General features: G+C 37.7%; 1 protein-coding gene across 4 annotated transcripts in view; it reads right to left on the bottom strand.

Moving 5' to 3' along the window:
* The window catches only part of ARHGAP15 (Rho GTPase activating protein 15), a 608,969-nt gene that overhangs the window by 230,297 nt on the left and 351,088 nt on the right, over positions 1-27,584 (bottom strand). For all 4 annotated transcript variants that reach the window (XM_025431170.3, XM_025431189.3, XM_049097196.1 and 1 more), the window contains one exon: positions 25,073-25,195. In XM_025431170.3, coding sequence (XP_025286955.3) covers positions 25,073-25,195 — 123 coding nt within the window. The remainder of the gene's footprint in view (positions 1-25,072; positions 25,196-27,584) is intronic.

Here is a 27,584-nt window from a genome sequence, read left to right as displayed (position 1 = left end):
GCGGAGAGAGGAATGAAACAGACACATCCTAGGTCTTCACTTTCTGATGCCTAACTCCAGAGATCATATATCTTTTCCATGGAATGCCATGACATATTCTGGGTTGTCATGATGACTCCCATTTTATATGAATATTTTTTTTTCAAAATTTTATTTTATTTATGATAGTCATCAGAGAGAGAGAGAGAGAGGCAGAGACACAGGCAGAGAGAGAAGCAGGCTCCATGCACCGGGAGCCCGACGTGGGATTCGATCCCGGGTCTCCAGGATCGCGTCCTGGGCCAAAGGCAGGCGCCAAACCGCTGCGCTACCCAGGGATTCCCTATATGAATATTTTTGAATGAACTTCTGTTTATTGCAACTAAATAGACTTGACTAGAACATGAACATAGCATTGGCCAGAAGGTTTCAGGAGAGGGCTTATACTCACAATATAAAATGCCAGTCTTGGCTAAAGAGCTCCATGAGATCCACTGTTAATGATGACACTGGTTAGGAAGAGTATGGTGGTGGTTTATTGGTTTTACTGGTGCTGTGACTATTCTCCTATTCTCCAGTAAGATCGCTCTGATTTTCCTTTGAGGATGTTGTCTTTCTCATGTTGGCTGCCATTTAGTTCGGGTAGTGCTGATTTTACCACCTCTAGCTCCAGGGATGAACATGAATTTCCTCTACCTGGCCATAGTAATTGGTTCAGACATGAACACATGGCCCAGGTTGATCTCATGGAGTACATCTTAGGGCTTTTTCTAGTGCTACTGGGAAAGAGGAGCCTTATTTCTACAGGTGTTGATAAACTATTGGGATATGAGTCTGAGCTTCCAGAAGCTATGTTACCACCTTCTGGGAAGACATACTGGAGAATTAAGCCAACAGAGTGGAAAACAAGCTGAGCAAAGGAGGAAATTGAGATGTGATAGCATTTGTGCCCCTAGATCCAGTCATGCCTGAAGCTATCCTTGTCCCTTGGACTTTTCATTTAAGTAGTCCAATAAATTCCACCCTTACTTTTGCAGTTTGGACAGGTTTCTATCAATTACAATGAAAGGAATCCTGACTACAACATTAGCCTTTAACGTAAAATGATGGATCATGTAACTTAGAGGAGATGATGGTGCACATGAAATGACTTTGCAAAGTAAAAGTGTTAGCTAAAGAAAGTAAATCATAAAGATTTAGCTAAAATGTCAATGTCAAACTTAAGGGCTGTTGTAGGATTACCACCCATCTGTAAATTTGATATAATCCAGGGTTTGATACACCAAGGAGGACCATTAAATTGTGGGAATGTGTTTGACCACAGAACTTTCCATCTTAAAATAGTATAAGAAAAGGGGGAGGGAGAGAGAAAAGTATTCTTTTCTTGGCAAGCGTTAATGAACTATCTTTGCCCCCTAAACTTCCTTGCTTGTTGTCCTGGCACAACACTAAGGATTATTTCTGTTTTCCCCTTCTTTATGATATTCCAAAAAACGGAGCAGCCCAGAACCCCAAGCTCCCGACTCCCTACCTATATTCCCATCTGTGGGCTCACTGGTAATCCTTTCTTCCTCTCTTAACAAATTTTTGTATTTAGAAAACACCTCTTGCTAGAGGTGCCAATATTTTTGGAGTACTCCACAAATGCCTATGGCCTTGGCTAGTGCGATCATTATGTCTTCCTTCTCCCGCTTCAGCGTTTATACCAGGGATGGCAGGCAACACATTGGTTGGAGAAAATCCATTTTCAGCAATTTTTCTTTGAAAGCATCTTTTGGTGAGAAAAACAAATAGACCTTCCACATGACTGCACTTATAAATCATGTTGTTTACATAATGAATTAGAGTTTAACTAGGAAATGGTGGTTTTTAATCTTTAAGCTCTCAAACTTTTGACCGATTTAGTTAGTTCATCAGCATATAACCAGGTTAAGTCTCCCAGATTACAAATTAGCTTCATTCTCCCTCATCTCTGCTATATATTTTTTGACAAATTATGGAAAGAACACCCAGTAATGGGATCTTTGTCAGTTAGATTCCAAATGAATCAAAACTATGAGGAAAACTACTCAATAGAGGCAGTTAAATGTTCAAATAATGTGACGGTGTTATCATCATTTACCCAGGAAGACAGTCTCCACATGCTTTTCAAAATGATTATTCTGCTTTCAGGATGCAGAGCCGTTGCAGCTAGTCTAGTAAATTTTTAAAAGGAAAAACAAAGCACCTAGAACTACACATACATGAAGAACATAGAGAGGAATAGAAAACAAGAATAACAAATCGAGTGGCTTAGACCCACCCCTCCCCGCTTCAAATCAGACAAGTATTTTGGTCATGAGGTATATATAAGGCTCCAATTTTAGAAAACCACTGGAGTATATGCTTATTTATTTATTCACCTTTTATTTGTTTATTTATTTTGGTTTTAGAGAGAGAGCACACATGGGTGCCTGTGCAGAGGGAGAAGGAGAGAGTGAATCTCAAGCAGGCTCCACACCCAACATGGAGCTCAATGGGGTTTGATCTCACAACCTTAAGATCATGACCTGAGCCAAAATCAGGAGTCTGATGCTCAACTGACTGATCCACCCAGGCATGCCACCAATGGGGCTAACTTACACAAAGAATATTCAAATGATATTGAGGAATGAGAGTGGGAGGGAGCTCAAAGAATTTACTAGGAACTCAAAGTAACTTATTAATTACTGGAGGCTAGAGAACCAGTCTTGGAGATGTTTCAAACCAAAGGTCCAAAGGAGATCCGTGAAATATGAAGCAGGAAATACACTGCTAGGTCAGGAGTCTTCCAACTCTGAGGGCTGGTTCAGGATGCTTTTTACATTACCACCTCCACCACCAGCATTGTTCTAATGACTTATACTCTTCAATTGCTCAAGATGGGAAGTTCCAACAGAGGGATGCCCAGTTGGTTGAGATTATGTTAAAAAATGGTGGTGGGATAAGAGAAAAACATTGCCCTAGTAGCTTCCATAGTAGGTAGCCTGCACTTGGAATATTTCTCCCTCCACAGTGCTACACACATGGGCACATCATTTCCCAAAAGGTTGTTATAAGGGAGGGGCAGTGATACTGAAGGGCAGAAGTAATATTCTCAACATGGGTAATTTCAGCAATTTAGCTGAATTTTTCCTTTGATTTTTAAACTCTAAGTGACATTTGGTTTTCTTTTTGACAGTATGTTTCTAGACCAAAACTTTCAGATTACTTATCAAAGAATCCTGGTTCTACTTTTATCGTTTATATTTTCTCCACTTCCATCTTTTATTATATTTTCTTTTTCTCCTTTAAAATACTCACTATAAAAAATAAATAAATAAAAAATAAAATACTCACTATATGAGCCTTCATGGTATAATTTACTGATAATTTTTGGAGAAATGGGTGACTTAAATAAGTACTATAATTTACTGATGGCTTATCTCTTTGAACTAAGATTCAGAAAAATATGTTTAATGCTAAAACATTACTGAATCTAATCTACATTAAGCGTTTCATAAGGTACTATGTTATTTTACAATGCCTTAGGGCTTTGATTTAAAATATCAGCTACTGCTTTTTGATACACAGACACCAAAAATTGGGCTGATTCTTTGCTGAATCTCTAATATACACTGCAAGTGAAGTAAATTTCTCTCATTGCCTTGTTTACTTATGATTTTTTTCTCATAAGAGGCAAATACAGAAAAAAAAACATAATTATTTTAACTTTTAAGTAGTTTGGAGTCTAAATAAATAGAAATTCTAAATATGTACACTCTTGTGTATAGTTTCCCCCCACATGTTTATTCGTACTTGTAGCTCATTAACCTAATAGATTTTAAAGTCCCTGCTGGATAATGATAATGTCTATTCTGGAAGGACTGTCTTGGAAGAGATTTGCCCAGACTATGGAGAAGATATCCCCAAACAAGGGTAGCTGTAGTCTGTAGCCTCTAATCAAAGTTGGACAGTTGGACGCAAGCACAACATTCTTTGACACAAGCAGCCCAAAGGTGAATTTCAGAAACAGACTTGCTGTCATCCAGACAAAATGACAGAGTTCTCCTCTAGCTTCTATTTTTTCTCCTTCTCTTTCCAGACTTCCAGTAGTTCCCACCTTTCACAATTTCACCCTTAACTGCAAACGATACCTCTATGAAGTACTCTTTGGCTCCTTTTTATTTTTTTAATTAGGCTCCACACCCCACATGGAGCCCAATGCAGGGCTCAAACTTACAACCCTGAGATCAAAACCTGAGCTGAAATCAAGAGTTGGATGCTCAGTAGGACTGAGCCCCCCAAGCACCCCTGGCTCCTTCTTTTAAGGTCCTAAACTCTCATGGGAATAGATCTCAACTCAATTTTGATCCAATTAATGCAATGGACATTTTGGTGAGTCTGCCAGCCAGGAATAAATTTATAGCTTAAATGAGGAGTTTATTAACTCAAATGGAACAGTGAGTATAGGATTTTTCAATATTTGTCTACTTTAGGCAGCAGCTTTATCCTATACTTCTCCAACCCTCTGCTTACCTAAAGCAATACAACACACAAATATACACACTCAACTGCCCTCCATGCGTATGTGCACAGAATCACAACAGTATAGAGAATGGTCTGACCAAGTGAATATTTCATGAATTTTTGTGTTCATTCATCCTTTGTATCCATCCCTGAGTATTTTTCAATGCCTGCTGAGGATGGACTAACAAATAGAACACTCTCTATCCTCATATAGCACTCTCTGTTTTCATACAGCTTATATGTAAATGGAGAAAACAAGTACATAAACACATTAATATATAGTAAATGTATGATAATGTTATATTGATAGGTGCAATGAGAAAAGAAAGCAAGGCAGGGAGATAGCCAGAGGCAGGTATTATCAGGAAGTGGAGTTGCAGATGAAACTGAAAAGGTAGCCAGGGGGCCAAAGCAGGTAGAAGGTCACAGAAAAGTCATCAGATATTATTTTAAGTATGATTTTATTCTAAGTAATTGGCAATTATTATTGAGCATGGGAGTGAAATAATGTGACTTATGTTTTTAAATGATCCTTCTAATTGCTGTGTGGAGACTATATTTAAGAGGGTCAAGAAAAGAAGCAGAGAGGCCAGTTAGGGGGTTGGTGACATATTCCAGGGAGAGATAACGGTGCTTAGATAAGGCTGGTAATAATGGGAGTGACTAAATGTGGTTGAATTTGGAAAATATTTTAAGGTGGGTTTGCTGACAAGAGGAGAAGAGAGAATAGAGCAGAGGGTGACTCCAGCTGGCAGTTGGCAGCGGTATTTCCTGAGGTGAACATGCCAGAGCTGGGGAATCAAGGATTGCTCTAGATAAATGTGAGGTGTCAACCAAACATCCCAGGAGATGACAAATGGACATTTAAACATGCAAGTTTGGACTCTTGAGAGTCTGGAGCATGAAACTGAGGTTTTAAGTTTAGAAAGCCTATAGATAGAACCTGAAGCCACAGGACCGCAATATTTCAGCCCTGGAGCATTTGAATAATGGCCAGTAGCCTGAAAAGAAGAATGAAAAAGGAAAAGAAGTCTAAGAACATAACATAGGATAACCCAACATTGTGAGGCTGGTGAGAGGAGTAGGCTCATTGAAGGAGTGTCCAACTCTTTGACATAAGAGTTTCCAGAAGAAGGAAGATGAAATTGTAAATAAACAGTAATTGTAAAACCACTGAAAGATTTTGTGTCCTGCTTCCTTTCCTTTCTACCTCTTCCCAGACAACAACTTCCCTGGAAGTAAAATTGAGTAAGATGGTCTTTAGTTTACAAGATACAGCTGGAAGACAGTAAAATAATCAAATAATGAAATTACAGTTTGAGGATAAGAGAAGAGAGGCTAACTCGGAATGAGGAAGATGAGGATGGCTTCATGGAGTTGGCAACTTTGAGCTGGAAGTGTGAAAATGAATATAAGTTTACTAGGTAGAGGAAGCTGAAAAAGAATATTCAAGGTGAAGGAAACTATACACAGTAAAACGAGATAAGTGTTATTTTTTCCTTTTGTGTGTGTGTTTTTTTAAAGATTTTGTTTATTTATTTGAGAGAAAGAGAGAGCATGAGTGGGTGGGGGGTGGGCAGAGGGCGAGGGAGAAGCAGACTCCCTACCGAGCAGGGAGTCTGATGTTGAGATCAATCCCAGGACCCTGAGATCATGACCTGAGCCAGAGGCAGATGCTTAACCAATTGAGCCACCCAGGCACACCTCTTCCCTTTGTATTTCTATTGCATTCTATTACATTCTCTTCTTGTTGCCAAATGAATACATAAGTGAGAGAATGAATGAGAGAAAACAATGTGTGCAAAAGAATATGATTTCTATCTAAAATTGTGACATGATCAGTCGAGTTGGAGGGAAACAGTTTGGTTTGCATTAGTGCATTCTGGATGATTACATGGCTAACTTTTGTTTAGCAAAGACTGATTATTTACATTTTGAGCTGAATATATTCCCTGTTTTTTGTTTGCCTGTCTTGATTTCATTGGACTTATAGAGGGGACCAACAAAAGGAGAAGGGGATAAAATTCAAAGACAACAAGTTTTGCCACCTTATCCCATACTTATATACACTTTATATTCTTAAAATAGAAAACTGTCCATATAATTCAATTGCTCAATCATACAACTTACTGTACTTATTCTGAAGTTAAAACTTTTATCAATTAGGTTGTCTACTTACTAGACTTACTAGTAGGAACTTTACTCATATCTTCCTCAATTTACTATGGGGTTATGTCATGATAAACCCATTGTAAGTTAAAAATATAAGACAAAAATGCATTTACTACACCTAACTTACTGAACATCGTAGCTTAGCCCAGCCTACCTGAAAGGGGCTCAGCCAACAGTTGGGCAAAACCACCTAACGTAAAGCCCATTTTACAATAAAATGTTGACTATCTCATGGAAATTGATCATATACTACTAAAAGTGAACAAAACGAATATCTATATGGGTGCAGAGTGGTCATAAATGTATAGGTTGTTTACCCTCATAATCCTGTGGCTGACTGGGAGCTGCAGCTCGCTGCCACTGCCCAGTATCAAGAGAATGTGGTACCACATATTGCTAGCCCAGGGGGAAAAAAACAAAAACCAAAGTTCAAATCTTGAAGCACAGGTTCTACTGAATGCAGATCACTTTTGCACCATCAAAGAGTTGAGAAATTTTAAGTTGAACCACGTAAGTCAGGAACCTTGTGTACTCTGAAAATCACTACTTTTGTTTGTTTGAGTGACAGGTTAAGTAAGGGAGTTAACTTGATACATAAAACGTATTCAGATAATTGATTGAATTAATTTTAGATGACTTCATTTACCTTTTTAGCCTAACGATTATGGACTACAGCTGGAATTATCATTCAGTGACAGATACACGCTGAGAGATTCTTTTAGGGCGGAGAAGGTGTGGCAATTTTGACTCACTCTGATTTAAAGTGAAATCCAGGAAGAACACTGTACTTTTCCTAATATCAGCATAGATTTGTTAGAATCCCAGGTGGTAAGACTTCAATTTATTTGCATGAATGCATAGTTCAATAAGAAAAGATTCAAATTTAGTTGGAGTAAAACTGCTTAATGATTTCAAATATTACTTGTAATATATTAATATAACGGGTTTGAATATCTATAATGGAGTCTCTTTCATTTGGGTCTTAAGGGTGTTCTCATAGGCACTAATGCTGAGTGCTAGGTACACGCTCAAGTACCTAAGAGGAAAGCACTTTAGGTTAAAAGCACTTTCTCTTCTCAGCCTCGGGTTAAAAGCTATTTCAGGATTCTGTTAAAGGCATTCTTTGGTCCTCAGCTTCAGCTTAAAAGCGGCTTTGATGAAAAGTGCTTTGAGGCAGGTAAAGGATTTTATAATAAACCATATTAAGAGCCGGGGAATCATGTGGTTCTGTGGAAGTGTTGGCCAGCTCCGTGGAGGTGTGGTGTAAGCTCTGCAGGTCAGCCTGTTCCCCACGGGCTGCTCTGAACAATGTGGTCCTCTGGTTATTCTATGCAAAGACACTGAAAAACATTTCCAGGAATATAGTTGGAGAGAGGGGGTCATGAGCCTAAATTAGTAGGCCATGATGCACATGTTTCCGAAACATTTGGTCTCTTTTGGGCTTCCGGTCACATACAGTGTGTTTCTCTTTTTTAGCCCTAACTTTATTTTTTTTTCCCAGCCCTTCCTTTAGAAAGCGACGATGCAATAACACTTCTAAAACACCTTATCCTGTCCCAAAGCTGCCTGCAAAACTGAAGAAATAGCTGTCTCATTGTGAGATGCACTTTGTATACCGCACACTCTCTGGGTTTAGTGCATATTCTTTATTTACATTACTTTTCTGGCCAACCACACCTCCCATGGGAAGGAGTACACGTAAGAGTGGAATGGAGTAGCTCAGTTGGGTCTGCCTACTGAGTTGGCGCAATGATGTTCACCACCCGGACGTCTAAGTTGAAGTGTCGGTATTGGTGGGTGAAAAGACAGTGACTGAAGAGGAATTTTGAGCTTGTAAGCAGTCAATGGGAATTCTGAGAGATGGCAAAATTGTGCATGAATCCCAGCTAAGTCCCACGGGGTAGGTCTGATTTCTTTCAAGCGAAAGGCCTCACGTGTTATGGGAAGAAGCCATTTTCTCGCTTTGTGAGATTAGCCTAAGAGCTGTTGCTTCAGGTCCCTAACATACCAGGTGAAACATGCAGGTGGCTGAGTAGAGAAATCTCTGCATTTGCTTTGGAGACAGTATGAATCTACAAATGCTGTGGCAACTAGAGTTTCAGAGTATCATTTGGCATGTGGAAGGTTTTGTAGATTTGGAAGCTCTTGGACAGTACCGAGGAGGTAAGGAAGCCATGTCTCAGAAGATATTGGCTGCATGCCTGTGGTGAGGTGCCTTCCTTGGTCTGTATGTGGGTAATGGGGTATCAAATGCAATAAATTGCAGGTGCTCCCAGAAATAGCCATGGAGACCTTGGAGAAGGATAAAGCCCGAGTTGCCATGGTTATACAAGTGGGAATCACAACTTACCGTATTTGTGCCTTAATATCTGTGTTACTTTGTTCGTATTCACATGCTGTTGGGGCAAGGTCCACTGTGGTTATATAGGAATTAAGTAAAATTAGAAAAAGGCATTAATTTTGTAATACAGATTTCTGATATATCTTTTCATTGGTCTTCTAAAATGGGGACAAGTTTGCAGGCAGGGTATGGAAGTGTGTATTTTTTTTTAATGTAAACTATTTATTTCTAAATAGTGCTAAAGTATTAAACTTGGAGGGAAGGAATCACCTTCCTTCCACCTAATAAAGATATTATGCATCTTTCTAGTCCCAGTATCCAGCCTATTGTTTTCTGCATGGGAGGTCCTCACTAAATGCTTGCCAAATAAATAAAAAGGAATGATGGGTACTAAGTGAATAACAAAATTGTCTATAAAGTACAAACTCCCGAGCCTGGCACTGCACAAAATACCTGCCACAGACACTTCTCATCCAATCCTCTACATTTCAGACAAGCCATAATTCCCATGCTTTCCTACAATTATGCATCTTGAATTGCATAATTCTCACCCAGCTCTCCACATACCCAAATGCTTGGAGTCGGGACTCAATTTAAAGACTCCAGAATAAAGGAAATATTAATCTTTCTCACACTTTTCCCACTTGTAATTATCCCAAATCCATGATCTGAATGCTCCTAAAGCATTTGACATTTGATATATTATGCCATATTTGTTGTACCTTTATCTCCCTTACTCATTTTGTGGGAAACTCTGCTTTACGTACCTTTGTATCCTCTTAGAACAAAGTGAGTTAAAGAATATATATGAGTAGGTGGTAGAAATAAAAATCAAAGCATAAAGAAATGTAAGCATAGTTGTTCTTCATACTTGTTACTGGATAGTGCATATTAAGCTACAAGCACAAAGTGAGGTACAGAGAATTTCTGCTCACAATATTGGCTTTATTAGTGCAATGCCCCAAAAATCTCACCCCAATTTATCTGTTTTGCAATTTTCAGAATATCTACTCTGCATTCAGGAGAAGTGCTCTCAATATGCCATGCGATGGGAAGAGTAGAATTAAGAGTAGAGTATGAGAATTAATAGTTATTATTTGCTATGCTAATTGTTCTTTGTGTAGTATCAACAATTGTAAGAGGCATTATCTGGAAAGTGTTAAGACAGAAAATTTCATTACCTTGTCCAAACTCTCAAAGCAAGTAAGTAGCAGAGCCAAGACTAGACTTCAGATCTACTTCAAAATTCAGTGATCTTTATGGCTTAATGACTGCAATACATTGTTTTCCTGAGTAAAATAGAACACATATAGCTCTTTTAAATAGCAAGGGAGAGCTTGTCACCACCACCTTATCGCTTCACACCATATGTATCCAGACCCAACGAAGAAAATGGTCTTTCGCGTACTTCATTATTGTAAGCATTCTTTACATATTCAATCATATATAAAACTAAGCACAGTTTTGTGTTCGAGTATCTGTTTCTCCCAAGAATGAGCTGCATTTCTTGTTAGGCATTGTTGGGCTCGAGGATTTTACGCTGGTGATAATGGGGGCAGCAGCCTGGGAACCTTCTCTAGCAGAGGTGGCTGAGACCACTTCTAGCCTCCAGATGGTGTGCCAAATTGATTAGCACAGACTCCTTCTAGCAGATCTCAAATGAGTGTCTATGATCCAGCTCAGTATGTGAAACTGAAGCTCAACACACATATCCATGCCAGCCTCTCAGACTCTTGACTGAGAGAATTGCATCTGGGAGACAGAAGTTTCCTTTGGGCTTTTAGTAGTGTTCATACTACAATAACTAATTGTAAGAACAGATGGCTTTGGGTTATCACAGCTTTCCACTAAAACTTTACTCAAAAGTATTTAATACCATCTCCAAAATTCCTCAAATACGATGAATGTCCCATATCCTCTACTTTCTTCGGTTGGGCTATTTATTCTCCACCTTCTGGTACTGGACCAAGATTGCGGTCCCTGTTTCCCTCCTTATCTACCGCTTACCCATCAGTCTGTTCTGAGGCCACAGCTCCCTGGCCAGGGCTTCTGTTTCCCATTCTGTCCTCCATGCTACGGTATGAGACAGGCATGTCTACTACTAATGTAGTACCTGGTATGTGACACTGTACAGTCACACTTGGAATACTTATGTTCCTATACTGCACAACCACCCCTGGAATACTTTCTCCGTATTGCTGAGGCATCTTGAGTTGAACATCACTTCACACACAGATGTGACTCTCTCTCCTTGTGGGTGATCAACGGTGTATTTCTAACCAATATTACTTGTCTTCAAGACTATTCATTCATACTATAAGCATGTAATCTTTCTAGTTAAAGGGCATGCATGCGAGCGTGTATGTGAATAAAGGAAACTTATGCTAGAGAATTTGAGATATCTGACATCATCGGGAATTCTGTTTTTGATGAAGAGAGGGCCTAACCTTGCTTTTTTTCCCTCCCTAAAATGTTTGACTTCTTCAACTGGTAATTATGTAAACATATTTATAGCCAAAACTGGCTCTCACTTCCTCTTTTGACATATTAATTGTTTCTAAAAACATTAAGTGAGGTCCTGTCAAATTCTTTACATAATATTGAATGTACTCCTATGCTAATTAATTTTTTTTAATGGAAAAATTGTCACATGCTTAAGGCCCCAGTGCATCTGAAATGTGGAATGACAAAAGATGTAAACATTGTATTTTACTGTTCAGGAGATGAATGTGTGAGATGGTGCAAATGATGATGGAGTCTGGGGGAGTGATGGCTTTTCTGAAATTTAGATTATTTGGAATCTCAAGATACTAAGATATCCTGAAGATATTATTTTCAGCCCATCTGCTTTCTTATTTTTCAGCCTCTGGTTCATGATAGATTCCTTCATTGTAAGGTTAACCGAGGGCAGTCCTCTTCCCCCTCCATTTTTTTCTTTTCCTCCTATGAGTTTGAGTTCCAAGTTCAAAGGGACAAGTTAGGAGTGATATATTCAAGTTAATGACCTTCACATGTGTTTAACTTGGATGACATCTCCTCTAAAATCTCCCTCCTGTCTAATATGGGTAGATAAGAAAATCATTAAAAAATTGGAGCTCAACAACTGTTGAAAGCAAATGAATATTTCTCTCTTTTGCTCTTACATTTCTAAAGGAATTGGATCTTATGAAAATGTCAATCCTTGTAGCAGCCTCTTACATGGCTATCCACACAAGTTCTCCGTCACAGCACAAAGCATGATTCAATGACCATATGCATCTCAGAACGTCAATAAATTGGGTAATTTTAAGATTTAGTCCAGGCACACTGGTTAAAATCTGGGGCAAAATTTGAGCAATAAATATATACAACACTCTGTCTAATGAACATTGGCCAAATGTATGACTTATTGAGTTTTACAATCACAGCATCCTTTATATTCTGATTGTCTTATGTGTCTAAACACATGCACTGTCGGTGTTATTGTCAAATAAATCTCTACTTCCACAAACCGTCATTAGTCCTAGGCATTTGTTACATGTCTGGCTTCCGCTGGCTGGGCACATTTCAGGTTTTTTCTTTTAAAAATAAATATGTGAAATAGGTACGTAATATGTGGCTTTATATTTCTTCAACAAACCCCAACTTAATCTTATTATTATAGATTGATGTTTTCCATCAGTTAGCTATATGAAATGCTTCTATTATTTCTAATGGCATATCAAAGGCAAAATGCTAGAGATAATTGAAAACGGGATGAAGTTAGATACTAGTATTAAATAGTAAGGACATTGAACTCTTGGAAAAAATATAAATTGGAGAAGGCGGGTTATAAACAGATATTTCTTTCTTATAAACTTCTTTAAATTTCTCCGAATTCTTTTCTTTACTAGGCTTTGTCCCTAAGCTACTATTAAATTGTGAAAGTGCATTTTCATAAAACCTTTTTTATATAAGTGTCACTGATTTAAGGAGGAGAGAAAAGTTTCCTCATTTCTCTTTTGTGTTCTTTTTTTTTCCGGTGTGAGAAGAAAGTGTTCAGATCATCTTTTTAAATAATGAAAACAATAATAACTGTTCCCAGGAGAATAAGAAAGCAAAGAAGAGGCTTTGTTTGACTTATCTGTGATAAGGCACTTTGGAGCTTTGGTTTGTGTGAGTTGAAGAAAGAGATGTACACAACACTCCAACCCTTCTATTATGACAGTTTATGCTTCCTATACAGCTTATTTAACTCAGATGCCTGGGAAATAGACACAATTACCACCTTATGGAATGCTACTTAACTTTAAATGTTCCCTCCAGAATAGAAACCCACGTCATCAAAATTTGTCTGTTTCTCAGGAATTATTTCTTCGGAAGGCTTCTGCATACGCCTGTGCAATTTTAAAATTTAACCCAAGGTTGCTTAGAAATAACTATTATATAAAAAGAAAGAAAAAAATTTCCCACACTAAGGGAGTTTGTTCACAAGAGCTCCTATGAAAGAGCTGTGTCCTGTGCCCATGTACACTATAATCATTCACTCTTTCAGCTGTTATCAATTTAAAACCAATGAAACTCCCACACTGAGTCCATTTGAGCAGTCAATTTTAATATCTCGAGGCATCTGTAGTTATTCTGAATTGGCTGCAAAAGCAGAACTAACAAGTTAAGCTCTAACCATAAGTCGACATCAGGCTGGTAAACCATACATCAAACACAGACAGTTAGTCAATACTCCAGTATGAAAAACCAACTAGCATTTTAAAGAAGAGCAACATATTCATAATATGTTTGGCAGTCTGGTTTGCATTGCTTCCTTGATGGCTGTGCATTTAACTTTCCAGTCAACAGGGAGCTCCTTGCACTGGCAAAGCAACATGTTTGAGGGCAAACCGGTCAGTCTTCTGATTTGTGGGTCATATTGCTAAATGAGAATAAAAGAGATGGAAGACTGTGTGTTTGTGAGTAAGAATCGAGAGCGTGTCTTAATAGTTGGTTTTTATAAGAAAACTGTTTCAACCATATGTTCTGGATCTTTGCACACAGTCCCTACTTCAAATATTATGTCATTGTCAGGCCATGTGTCTCAATTTTGTGTTTGGAAAATATGGTTGCTTGAAATACCTCTTTCTCTCCCAGGAGTGACTCCATGACGGGGCTGCTGCCTCCCATAGAGAGAAGAAGACAATGAAGAAGGAGGAGTATTCAAACAAGATCAAGGCAGTCATCACTTCAATCAAATCATTTCCAAATTTCTGGGGCTGGGGGCCTTGGGCCAGTGGGAGTGAAGGGTGTTTACGACATATAGCTGCCTATTCCCAGAACTCTTTTATGTACTTTTATTTTATCTTCAAAAAGAAAGGACATATTAAAGGGAAATATCTAAGGAGGAACAATGCTACATAAAGTTTATGTTTTCAGATCTGTTGCCCCAGAAAATGCTTTGATAAAACACACTTACAGCCATACAGTCAATTTCAAAGAAAAGTTGGGAGACATACCTCTCCATCTTGCAATTTGACTAACACTGACAGACCACCAATTACGATTATCCAAATTCTGATATGGTCTCTTGTCTCCCTCCCACAAAGAAAAATAGAAAATGCTGGAATAGCACTTTTGCAACGCTGAGCTATCTTTCCGATGACTACATTTTACAGAGGACGGTTACACTTTAATGCTGCTAATCAGGTAGGGTAAACGAGTCAAAAGAGAGAGTTGCAGACTGAACAAAATTTGCCAACCTCCCTCCTCCTCCCAATAACGTGATGCAGTTCTTTTTTTCTTCTTTCTCTTGGGAATTTGTGGAATACTGTTGATTTATAATAGACATGAATTTGAGGGGGAAGATTTGCAGGCCAAACTGTCAGTGGTACTAAAGGAAATAAAAGAGCACTATCTTAATCTTAAGATATGTCAAAGTGAATTGTTGATATTAATATTTCCTGTGCTTGTAACAGTTCACACATCTGCTGAATGTGGACCCCGATGAGGAGATAACCAGTTGTGAGAGCTCTGATAGATTCTACCCTTAGGAACCCTCTTACACTGTTGGTGGGAATGTGAACTGGTGCAGCCACTCTGGAAAACTGTGTGGAGGTTCCTCAAACAGTTAAAAATATACCTGCCCTACGACCCAGCAATTGCACTGTTGGGGATTTACCCCAAAGATACAAATGCAATGAAACGCCGGGACACCTGCACCCCGATGTTTCTAGCAGCAATGGCCACTATAGCCAAACTGTGGAAGGAGCCTCGGTGTCCAACGAAAGATGAATGGATAAAGAAGATGTGGTTTATGTATACAATGGAATATTACTCAGCTATTAGAAATGACAAATACCCACCATTTGCTTCAACGTGGATGGAACTGGAGGGTATTATGCTGAGTGAAGTAAGTCAGTCGGAGAAGGACAAACATTATATGTTCTCATTCATTTGGGGAATATAAATAATAGTGAAAGGGAAAATAAGGGAAGGGAGAAGAAATGTGTGGGAAATATCAGAAAGGGAGACAGAACGTAAAGACTGCTAACTCTGGGAAACGAACTAGGGGTGGTAGAAGGGGAGGAGGGCGGGGGGTGGGAGTGAATGGGCGACGGGCACTGGGTGTTATTCTGTATGTTAGTAAATTGAACACCAATAAAAAAAAAATTAAAAAAAAAAAAAAAAAAAAAAAGATTCTACCCTTAGGGACACATTCAATGTGCACATAATGTAGACTCAAATCCCAATGGTACGATGAGTGAGAAAGGAGTGGGACCTCCTTTCTCAAGCATCATGGAAAATTCAATTCATCTCACTGCCTATGAAGCATTTATTCATACATTTGTTCAAATTATCAATCTTTAGGTCAGGATGAAATTCTGTGTTTTCCTCTCCCTCAATTATCCACCTCACCACAAAATAAAATCACCAGCTAGTACTTTGTGTGAGCAGGAGAATTATAAAAACTACAAAGGAGAAAGTGAATAGCCAGCACTGGCTTTGGATACGGTTCGTAGGGCCTAGGGAGACCCGGAAAAGCTAACAAGAACTAAGCTGAAGAATCTTCCACTGCCTGTGAAGCTGGGTTTAGGAGTCATGTGGGAACTATGTGGTATGAGAACACCTGCTGGAGAACAGCAGGGTATCAATAATAAATGCTAACCTTTAAAAAGGGGGATTCTTGTGAACACTGATGCCCTGCATCTTTTTCTTCTTTTCTTGTGGTTTCATGGAAGGAAGATTTAGGATGTGATCAGAGGTCTGAAATGGCCACAGACTCCCTCTCCAGAGGGCAGCAGCCTCCTGACACAGAAGGGAAATAGCACATTAGCTTGACTTTTGGTCATCTGCAACTAGTTGAGGATATGCCTCCAAGAATGTATAAACTTCAGCTGGTACAATGTCAGGGAGGGAAGGGGAGATCTTGTATCTTTTTTATAACCTGTATACACACACACACACACACACACACACACACACACACACACGTGAAGTCAAAATGTAGAATATGCCTAAAATGTGATATAGATCCATCTTATGAAAGAAAACCTGTCTGGATCTGTTACTGTTTCCTTATTGGTACTCATGCTCTACTTCTTATTTTATGGAAACTTGTCAGTCCTCAAAATGGAAGGCTTAAAGGCAATATTTCAAACTGGCACCAGGATTAGACTAACCTCATAGGGAATGCCAAAACTCTGGGCAATCTTTTAAGGATAGATAGACCATGGAATAAATAAAACCAGCGTCTATTGCCATGGCAAGAATTAATATGGGTTTTGGAGACCATTGGCTAAAAACAAAATGTGAGAATGCTGGTTTTGAATTAATTGGGCCATATTCATCTTATATTCCCAGCACTTAGCAGGGCTATTATTAGGCATCCAGTCAGTTTTAGGGCTGAAGCTTGATACTATCTGGCATATTCTCTTACCTAAAAAATGGGAAAGACTTTGAGGGCTTGACTCAAAGGGAAAGAAATGTAATTTAAAGAAAGGAAAAAGGAGAATTATTATTTTTAGCATTATTATGATATATAAACACACAAAATGTAACAGATTATACCAGGAAATTTTTGGTAAAACTATTTTGTGGATATTAAAAATCAGATGTATATATAAGTCACCATATCAAATATTATACTCTAACTAATGCCTGTGTAAAAGGTCTCTCTCCATAAGAAAGGAAGTTCTTGAACCACAGACAAACCAACTTATTATCCTGGCTCATTCTTTTTCCCCTTACCTAATTCACTCCCATTTCTGGACCTCATTTTTCTCTTGTTGCTCCAAAGTTATTCTGCTTTTAATATCTCATAAGACCTGGATCATTTCCTCCCTGAATAACGGGCTTTTAAAAGACATGGGCTTAACCTGCTACCCAGGTGCACTTTTTCCTCAACATTTACCATCTCTCATGGTGACCTGTATTTTATTATTGAACAAAAGCTAGCAATGTGGTACTCTATTACCAACACATTTGCTCCCAAGAGCCTTTAAATAACAGAAACTGCCTGGGAACTGTAAATGCAAAGGAACCAGGAAGCTTGTAGGCCAAGATAAAGAAGCTTAAGGTTGGCTATTAATTTTGGTTAATATTAAATCATGACATAGCTCACACGTAAGGATCACAGTTCAATTATGAACCATAAGGAAGTTTAAAGAAAAGAAGATTTACGAGATATTTTTAAGCACATTAGTGCATATTGTGGAAGTTGTGGGAATATTTCAGGCCCAAGCAATGATAGACCCATGCCCCAGTATATAAATTCAAATACAATTATTTTCAGACTAACACTGATAAAATGGCAAAATTGGAGCATATCTCTACCCAAAGGTATATTGTTAGTGTTGCTTATAAATGTTTTGCTTAAATTAGCAATGTGACAGGTAGGTTACTCCATCACACATCTGTTCTATCAAATTATTTTAAAAATGCTTTCCTCTTAACTCAATGATTTTGCTATTCATCAAGATGACTGTTGAAAGTTTAGGGCTGATAACTTGTATCTGCAATTTGAATGGCAAATCTTTCTTTACTTCTCAATATAATTGACACATTTTATAAAAGTACTATAATTTCAAAGACATTATTTTCTCATGTGACGGAAACCTTAAACAATTAGTTGTGTCTGTGTGAGTAATTACTTAAATGTTCCTGCAATTAGATGACACTGTATAAATGGGTGTAGCTAGAAAAGAAAATTAGCTTATGCCCATTTATGTATAAAGAGTACCATGATGAAAATTACGAAAAAGATAAATATGAGCCAACCATAAATTATCTACGCACTTGCCTTGAAGTAAGCAAGTTACTACTGCTTTTCCTTGACACTTCCCAGGACTGATTTCCCAAATTTTAAAGGAATGCTAGAGAAAATGTTTTCCAAGGGTCATTTTGATCATAATTTGCTTCATAAACCTAAATAAGAAAGTAAAGAAGAGGAAAAATGGGGAAGGAATGGAAGATGAAAAGAAAGATGGAAGGAAGAAAATTGCTAAATAATGAAGATAAGACTGTCACTGTGTGAAGTTCTTCCACATTTCATCCCATTTAAATTTTATGTTGTATTTTTCATAGATGAAAAATTCAGTAACCAAACATTAAGTTAGATAGCTGGTAAAAGGCAGAACCCAGCTTTAAACCTAGCTTAGTCGAATTCTAAAGCTTCTGTACTTTCAAATAAACCCAGTTGTTTGAATTGTATAATGGAGCAGAAAATTTTTCTATCATCACATAAAAATATGTAAAGATTGATTAAGTTTATTGAGAATATATAAGGCATTCCATAGTCTTCATAAATATTTGATGTTTGAGGCAGGTGTGAGAGTCCCCACACATCCACCCTACAGCAAAACCATATTATTAACAAGCTCTATCCATGTGCACAGAGCTTCAGCTAGTCTTTGTGGAGACTCATTTTGTAATAAAATGAATGACCATTGCCCACCAGACATTTGAGCTAAGTCACTAATGTCATAGAAATACAAAAATACCTAGATAAAATTAATGATTTAAAAAGCAGGACATAACATCTTAAAAAGTAAAAAGAAAGTCCAAACAACAATAACCAATTTTTATTTATATCTTTGGATAAGTTAGAAAAAAAGATGTAATCTGTTTTCTTTTTTTGTCACTTATTCTATTAATTAATATTTATCGAACGCTAAGTGCCAAGTGTCAGCCTCACTATTAGGTATGGGAGTAACATGGGCAACAAAGTTTCTGCCTTTATGGCATTTGAGAAAGTGGGATAAGCAAAAAAAAAAAAGGATTGAGAATAAGAAAGACTCTAGCAAATTGAAATATAACTGCTGAAGTTAAAATAAATTAATAAAGACAAGGGATAAAATTGAGAATTCTTTCAGAATATGAGAAAAATAAATCTTGATTATCTAATATTCATATCATAAAGATCCCAAAAGAAGAACCAGAGAAAACTGATGGGAAGGTTGTATCAACATAGTGATAAAGAGAAAAAAAACTCAGAGCCCAAGAGAATCATAATTCTTACAGTTGAGTGCTAAGCAGAATAAATGTTAAATTCTGCCAACTATATACATTATCTTGATTACAGAATTTCAAAATAAAGACAAAAATTCCCAATGATTCTGAAAGAAAAATATTCAAAGTAACAGGAGTAAGAATGGAAACGGCAACTTTGAATTCTAGAAGCAATGGAATTCTATACCCAACTACACTATTGAGCAAGTATGTGGATATACTGAAGATATTTTTAGACAAAGTCTCATGTTACCTAAATAAGTTATCAGAAGCTGTTACATAGTAATGTAAGGAATTAAAACAAGAAAGAAAAGGTGTGGATTCAGAAGACAGTGAATACGATTCAGAAGTTCAGTAAAAGAGAATCACAGAGTGATAAAGGTGAAGACCAAAAAGCAACCAATCCAAAATGAAGTAAGGTAATGGAAGGAGTTTAGAAGATATTCTAGAGAAAAAAAAAAAAAAAAAAAAAGCCATGAGTCACAGACTAGAAAACACAGACTGTTTGAGAAGATTGAAGTCCTTGGTGACATAAAGGCCCAGCGACCAGGAAAAAATGAAACTCTGTGGGGAAAAAAAATCTGTACGAGAAATTCACCCCCAAAAATTATATCAAACTAAAAGATAGCATGATTGTAAGGAAGTGATGAAGCATAAGCTTCAAAAATAAGAATATTACAAAGAGAGAGAGAGAGCAAGTCAAGAAATAGATTCTTACCTATAGAGGACAAACTGATGGTTAACAGGGAGGAGAGGGGTGGAGGGATGGGTTAAATAAGTGATAGGGGTTAGGGAGGACACTTGTGATGAGGACAGGGTGATGTACGGAAGGGCTGTATTTCTGTAGTGTACCCCTGAAACTAGTATAACACTGCATGTTAACTAACTGGAATTAAAAACTTAAAAAAATAAGAACATTCTAATTTATATGGCTCATTAAGTCATAATATTGAACCCGTGGATATGTTAATCCAATCTAGCACATGACTTGGTCAGGGATTCCGGAATATTTACATGATCAATATAAAGTAAATGCGGGTGCCTGATTTTCTTTACATTTAGATCCAAGATATGGGGGATAAATGGAGGACTTGATTGTGGTCGAGAAACAGCATAAATGCACTAATGCAACCTTCAAATGTGAAAGAGTCTTTTTCACCATGATCCAGGAGGATTACTCTGTACAGATCACAGAGGTCATGATATTATAAGAATAGAGAATGAAATCTAGTACTTCAAGCTGCAGAAAGCAACCTTACATAATTGTAATTGTACAAATGCTGTTTCTTTGGTTTTTAGCTTTTAGAGCCAATCTATAAATGAGTCATAATTATAGAAAGCTGTGAAATACTGAGTTTTTATGATGTAGAAGCAAGAATTACAATAGCAAAGACAGAAGGGATGAGAGAGGAAAGGACAGTAAACTTCCTGTCTGGGCAATGGAGGCACGAAGTCTCAGTTTTCCATGGTTACTAGAGCAATAAGTACAGATTTAAGTAATTGGATGTTATAGAGAAAGTCAACAGAAAGGCCAAGACTTGCTGTATTTGACTATATTTGGGGAGGAAAAGGGCCAGGTAGTTGAGGTCTGGTTTAATTGAGTCAAATTCATGTCTACTGTGAAAGATATCTGAGATCACATCTAAGGTTGATAAGTCAAGACATTATGACATGAAGGATAAGGAAGATACTGGCAAAAACTAACTGACCTATATCTCCAAATAATACTAACGTAGGTTATGGAGTCAACCCCCCGAACTACGCATGGAACAGTGCCAGGTGGTGCCTCATAAGGAGCAAAACTGGGATGAGGCAGGAAAGCACTGCTTTTCATCATAAATCCTAGAAGCACACTATAGAATCTTTAAACAGGTTGTTTCCTTTATAATATAGTGATTACAAAATAAAGTGTTACAGAATTGCTTTCAATTTCTACTAATACCATCCATTATGGTTTTATCCACATGAAGATGAAAGAAACTACTTTCTAAACATACAATCCTTTCTAATTCTATCACTTTGATATAAGGAAATACCAATTGCTTCTAAAAAAAACAAACAATTGTTATCCTTCCTAGAAATTGCATTGCCAAGTGTTTTCTATTCTTGGATATTAATGCTGTTGTTTGAAAGATTATATAAGGTAGTTTGGCTGACACTAAAGAGCTATTAATCCAGTTCCAAAACCAGGCAGAAAATATGTACAAACATACCTACCACTCTAAAATGTACCCTCTTGCCTATAATTTACATATTAAACTGATTCAAGTTTTATTTCTGATGAGATGTTCAATGCAATAAACTTACACATTTAGAATGCACTTGCCACTCCCTTGGCAAATGTGAAAGCACTTGGAGAAACTGAAGGCTTTCCAGAAGCTATCACCACCATGGTGCAAGGAGTGCTACAACCACTTGAGCTGTCAAGATTTCTTTCCATTGAGTGCCCATCCATAATTACCGGCTGGCCCTTTTTTTGCAATTGTAATATACCCTTCTCGTTAGTCCTATTAAAGAAATTAGAAGATGCAGCCCCATCAGGGGAGTGTTTCCAGACCTAGCTTCTAGCCAATGAAATCACGTATTGGCCGGGTCTCTGCGAGTCCAAAAACCAGATATAGAAGAAAGGGTTTGCGACCGAGTTCAGATTGTGTAATATTGGGACAAGTCTCTTTTCAGATAAAGTGCTTCGTGGATATAGTTCTGCTGGGCATTATGAAGTCAAGAAGGTACAGCCCTTCCTGCTCCGTTGTGGGTGCTCAGGAAAGGCTGGCTGATTTCAAAGCTTGGGCCTCTCAACCTGTTGACAACATTACATAGAGGAGTAAAAAACACTTTGAAAAGTGGCTATGGCCTTGCAGAGTCACTCCCAGGTGTCAGGAAATGCACTTTTAAGACCCAAACAGTCACCACAGCTTTCCTGAATCATGTTGTGAAGGCCTTTATTCCAGATCTAGCAGATTCAACGGTTGAAAGAATTTGATACATATTCTTGTGGGCAGGTACACAGAAGACCACTTTAAAGGCCATTATCTCTCTTTCTGAGTAATTCTTCGCCTCGAAAGAGTTAAGTCCTTTTACTTGGAGAAGGCATTTAACCATTAATCACTCATTTATCTTCTATAATTTTTCATAACTGATCAAAAACCCCGATTCCGTTGCTTTTTCTAAGTCTTTGCCTTAACTTTGCTATTTCTATTTTCTATAGACTGAAAGTACTAAATTTGACTGGGCCTGTATTTTTAAAAATTGGTTTAATGCTTTTTACTCAGTGAAAAGAAAAGAAAAATCAGTAAACGCTTTTTAAAAATTCACAGTTAAAACTGAAACAAGCCCAAGAAGTGATTATATTTGCATAACTTGATCTGTATTTGGAAGAAAATTCCACTGAAGACAACAATGGAAGCTTATCAAATCAGAATTTCACATAGATTTTCCATAGCCCTACTAATGAATACTGACTCATGGGTCAGCTATGGTGGAAATTTAATGGAGCTCTAAGATAGGAAATGTACACATCGGAGTGTGTTCAGTGGTTCCATTACATCAGTATGAAAACTGCATTAGGCATCCAGTTCATCTGCTGCTTTCTGAGACCACGGCTGGAGCACTGTAGTTGTTAATTCTTTAGCATTTTGATTGGAGCCAGACCCTGCCACTGAATTAAAACCCTTTCCATTTTGCCACAGTCATGAAAAATCTGGACTGTATGTCAGATTGGGATTGTTTGAGCTCAATTTGGTTTTCTATTTTTCCCAAAGTGGCAGGTAAACTGCAACTGAATCTCCTCAAAGAAAATGATAATTGATGGGGTGCGTTCCAAGATAAAACTGAAGGTACTGGTATATTATTATATGAAGTTGAATCTGTTGAATCCAATATTGTCGGTGGCCCTGAAAAGGACATCTTTAGAGTAAGAGTCCAAGGATTGCCAAAGCAAGTGCTAGTTCTACCCCCAAATCCTTCCATTTTAAGAATTTTCCACTCTATTAGTGATATGTATGTCCATGCTTCATAAAATTTCACCTTTCACAATTGGTTCAAAATGCCAGATGATTCTTGTGATAAGCCCCCCTGGTTTTTGTTTTTGTTTTGTTTTGTTTTGTTTTGAAAGATTTTATTTATTTATTCGTGAGAGACCAGAGAGAGAGAGAGAGGCAGAGACACAGGCAGAGGGAGAAGCAGGCTCCATGCAGGGAGCCCGACGTGGGACTCGATCCCGGGTCTCCAGGATCAGGCCCTGAGCCGAAGGTAGCGCTAAACTGCTGAGCCACCGGGGCTGCCCTAAGTCCCCCTGTTTAAAAGTGAACTGAAATTGATAGGACACACGATTATTATAACCTATTTAAGTAATTCTCATGCTAAGTATTGCTGAAAATCTTAAGATCTGTTTCACCCTGTTCCTGAGAAATGATTAGGCATTACATCACCTTTTGACTCCCATAAGGATCAGTCTTTCAGTGTTGTTCTCAGAATGTATTTCAGAAAGATATTTTAGCCCAGGTTCAAATTTCTTCTTATATTCAATTTGCAAAATACATCCATCAGTTAGAAAATAAAAAAAAAAAAAAACAGGGAAAATGATGGACTTGCTGCACATACTTTCTTGTTAGGAAAATAATGTTTTACCTGTGTAATTTATAAGTGACTTCCAGTTATAGAAATCTGTTTTATCACTGGTTCTATGTATGCATTCATTCTTTCTCATCCCCTTGGCACCTTAACAGTAACAGCAGTAGTGAATAATAATAGCATTAATAGCAGAGAACATTTGTTTAATATTTATGTTCCAGAGACTCTATTAAATGCGTTACATGGGTTATCTCATTTATTTCTCTCAGCGGCCCTCTCAGTGGTGGGTATAAGTACCCCCATTTAACAGATGAGATATCTGGTGTTCAGGAGGTCATAACTTGCTCAATGTCAATACGAGTGAGGTAGAACCAGATTCTGAATTCTGATTAGTCTAGGGCCAGAGTCTATGTTTGGCTATCGTGGCGGCTAGGGCAGTCTAGACTAGTTTGTTCTTTACTTTAGATATATTTAGATATATATTATACCTACTTATTCCAGTTTCAATTGAGGGCTTAGTTCTCCAGCTCCCAAATCCATAAATTTCCATGACACTAATTTGCCTTAGACTTCTGTCCCAGTGCTCACTTCAGAGAGGGGTGACAAGGTAACTTATTATCCAAATCAGGACACATCTGAGAGTGAAAGGACTGCTGCTACTAAGCATGCTGGGATGATAGGTGGGCACCAGGATTGTCCAGGCACATGGTGACATGGGTTCATTCTAATGAGCCCCTAGGATACCTCCTCTACCCAGCCGCCCCCCTCCCTGGTGCGGAGCCCAGCTCCACAGAGGGCAAAACTAGGTACTGTTTTCAATGACACTGCGTTGCAACCTTTATTTTCTCAGGATTAGTTTTCTGGACAACTGCTTTGGTTTTTTTCCCCTTTGTTGTAGAGCAGAACGTTCCATGAACAACCTAAGAAGAATAAAATATCCTAATATCTCTTTAGAGCTGAATAGCTATGGACACAGAGGCATATTCATTTATCATTGCTACAGTAAAAGTATAAAATGTCCTATACCTTTAATAAGTCCCTTTTCTTGCAGAGTTTTCAGGGAAGGTCTTCGGGTGATAAACTTCTTTAATCTGCTTTTAACTCGGTTTTTGTCGCTTGTATCGGAAGCACTATGATGCAGTCTGAACACTGGAGATTAAAAAGAAAAAAAGAAAGCTTTTGGTAAATGTCTCCTTTATAATTATTACTTTATTCGAATATGAATAGAAAGCAGTAGTTATGGAACTACTGGAATTAATAGCTCAAACCCTTCTGTTTAGACACAACATATGAGTAAAAATTTGCCTGTATGAAAATATTGGCTCTGTTGCCACATGAATGTGCAATGAGACTGTGGTTAGTTTCATACATTCACCATTTATTTTCCCTCTCATTTGCTCATATTTAACATGATAACCTTTATCTGCATAATTCCACCTATCTGTCTCTATACACAGAATTATGGTCAAAGAAAAATTCATCTAAATTAGAGTAAAAACTCTTCAAATTGTTCATTTCAATTAATTAAGATTATATACTGCCTGTAGGTAATACAGGCATTTTCAAAGGTCCTGCCTGCCCAAATAATTTTTTCAATTATCTATTTTATGTTAACTCAAGTAGATATTTCCTATTTTCCTTTTTTTTTTTTTTTGAAAGATTTGATTTATTTATTCATGAGAGACACAGTGAGAGAGAGGCAGAGACACAGGCAGAGGGAGAAGCAGGCTCCATGCAGGGACCCTGATGTGGGACTTGATCCTGGGACTCCAGGATCACGCCCTGGGCCAACGGCAGGCACTAAACCACTGAGCCACCAAAGCAACCCCTATTTTTCTTATTGATGTGAAATTACCACCAGTTCTAGAAAAAATTCTGAAACAAATTTGCTTCACATTTTTCCATGTCTTCATTGCTTCCTATCCTAACCTCTATCTTCAAAGTTAGATGTATCTCAAATTCATTCCTGAAAAAGTATTAGCTCAATGTTTCTGGATTATCAGGCTCCATGCTAAAGGCTGTGAATTCCATGATGAACATAACACGTAAGGTCTGGATCTTCATTAAGTATAGTGTCTAAACACATTCAAGGTATCTCATTATTATAACTGATAAGAATTCATTGTTTCTATAAAATCATAGATCTTGGCTGGGCCTTCCTTGTCTTAACTCAGTTGTTGGGAGGATTGGGGGGCACTTTCTTAGGTACGTAGAGGTCTTTGCCTCTCAAATTCTATTTTAGAATAAGCCAATAATTCAATTGGATTAATAATAATATAGTAAAATGTACTGAGACCTTGCTACATACTTGACACTTTTCTAAAATCTAACACGATTTAACTTAATTCTCCTGCAATGTAAGCTCCAGGTGGGCAGGGATTTTTGTAAACTTTTGTAAATGTTGTTCACAAATGTGTTCCCAATACCTCAAACATTGTTCAGCATGTAAATGTAAATCTTCACTCAATATTTGTTGAATCAATTCTCAATGATCTTTTGAAATATGTAAAATAATTCTATCCATTTTGAAGAGGAAGAAGCTGAGACAGAGAAGTTCAGTAAATTGTCCAAGGTCAAGTTTGGATATGGGAACAGTCTCATAAGATTTTTATCTGATATCTAATTTATTGGAGTATTGGTGAATGAATGGATAGTGAAAAAGTATATCAGGAGCTCATTTACTCATTTAAAGTAGAATGGTTTTAAATCAACTAAATTTTTAAAAAGTAGCTATTGGATACCAAATATTTGCTAAGTTATCATTGTATGAAAGCTAAGCATGAACCATCCCTCTGAAGGATCTCAGAAGAAAAAAGAGAGAGACAGGAGAGAACTGCAACTGGAAGAAAATTAATTGCCCAAATTAGAGGACTTGAAGTCAAATGTCCCTTGTGGGGTCTCCAAAGAACCCACAAAAGTGCCCACAGGAGAATGTCTGCTATAAACCTGGCCCAGAGTATGGCTGGTCAAGTAAGAACATTTTTGCATCCTCCTGCACCTAGCTTTCACCACAAAGTAGTAGTAAACATGTTAGCAAGATGAGGATTTGGGGTGAAGCGTACAGCTAAGGACAGTAAAAAGGAAAATACCTTGCCTTCCTTCCAGCTAGCTGAAGAGTGGAATTTTAATTTTAAATTAAGTTCAGAGTTTAGACTATCACATGGGATTAGCTCTATTAGATACCAAATTGAGATAATACTTGCCCGTTAACTGGACCATAATATTTTATATTACCTTAAAGCAGGGCTCTCAACCCCGGCACTATTGACATTTTGAGACAGACAATTATTTTTTGTAGAAGGGGGCTGTCCTGTGCAGGATAAGTAGGATGTTGAGAAGCCTCTTAGGCTTCTACTTTCAATATGCCAGTAGTAACCCCTCCTCGTTATGACAATCAAAAATGTCTCTAGACATTGCCAAATGTCTCCTTGGGGGAGGGGAAGGGAAATTGTTCCCTGTTGAGAATCACTGCCTTAAAATGATAAGAAAGGTTATAGGATCTGTTTAAGTTCTCATTTACTGGTGGTGGAAGGTCTAC

Source organism: Canis lupus, chromosome 19 (genome assembly GCF_003254725.2).
Source record: "Canis lupus dingo isolate Sandy chromosome 19, ASM325472v2, whole genome shotgun sequence".
Taxonomy (NCBI): Eukaryota; Metazoa; Chordata; class Mammalia; order Carnivora; family Canidae; genus Canis; species Canis lupus.
This window is presented reverse-complemented; position numbering and strand designations above follow the sequence as displayed.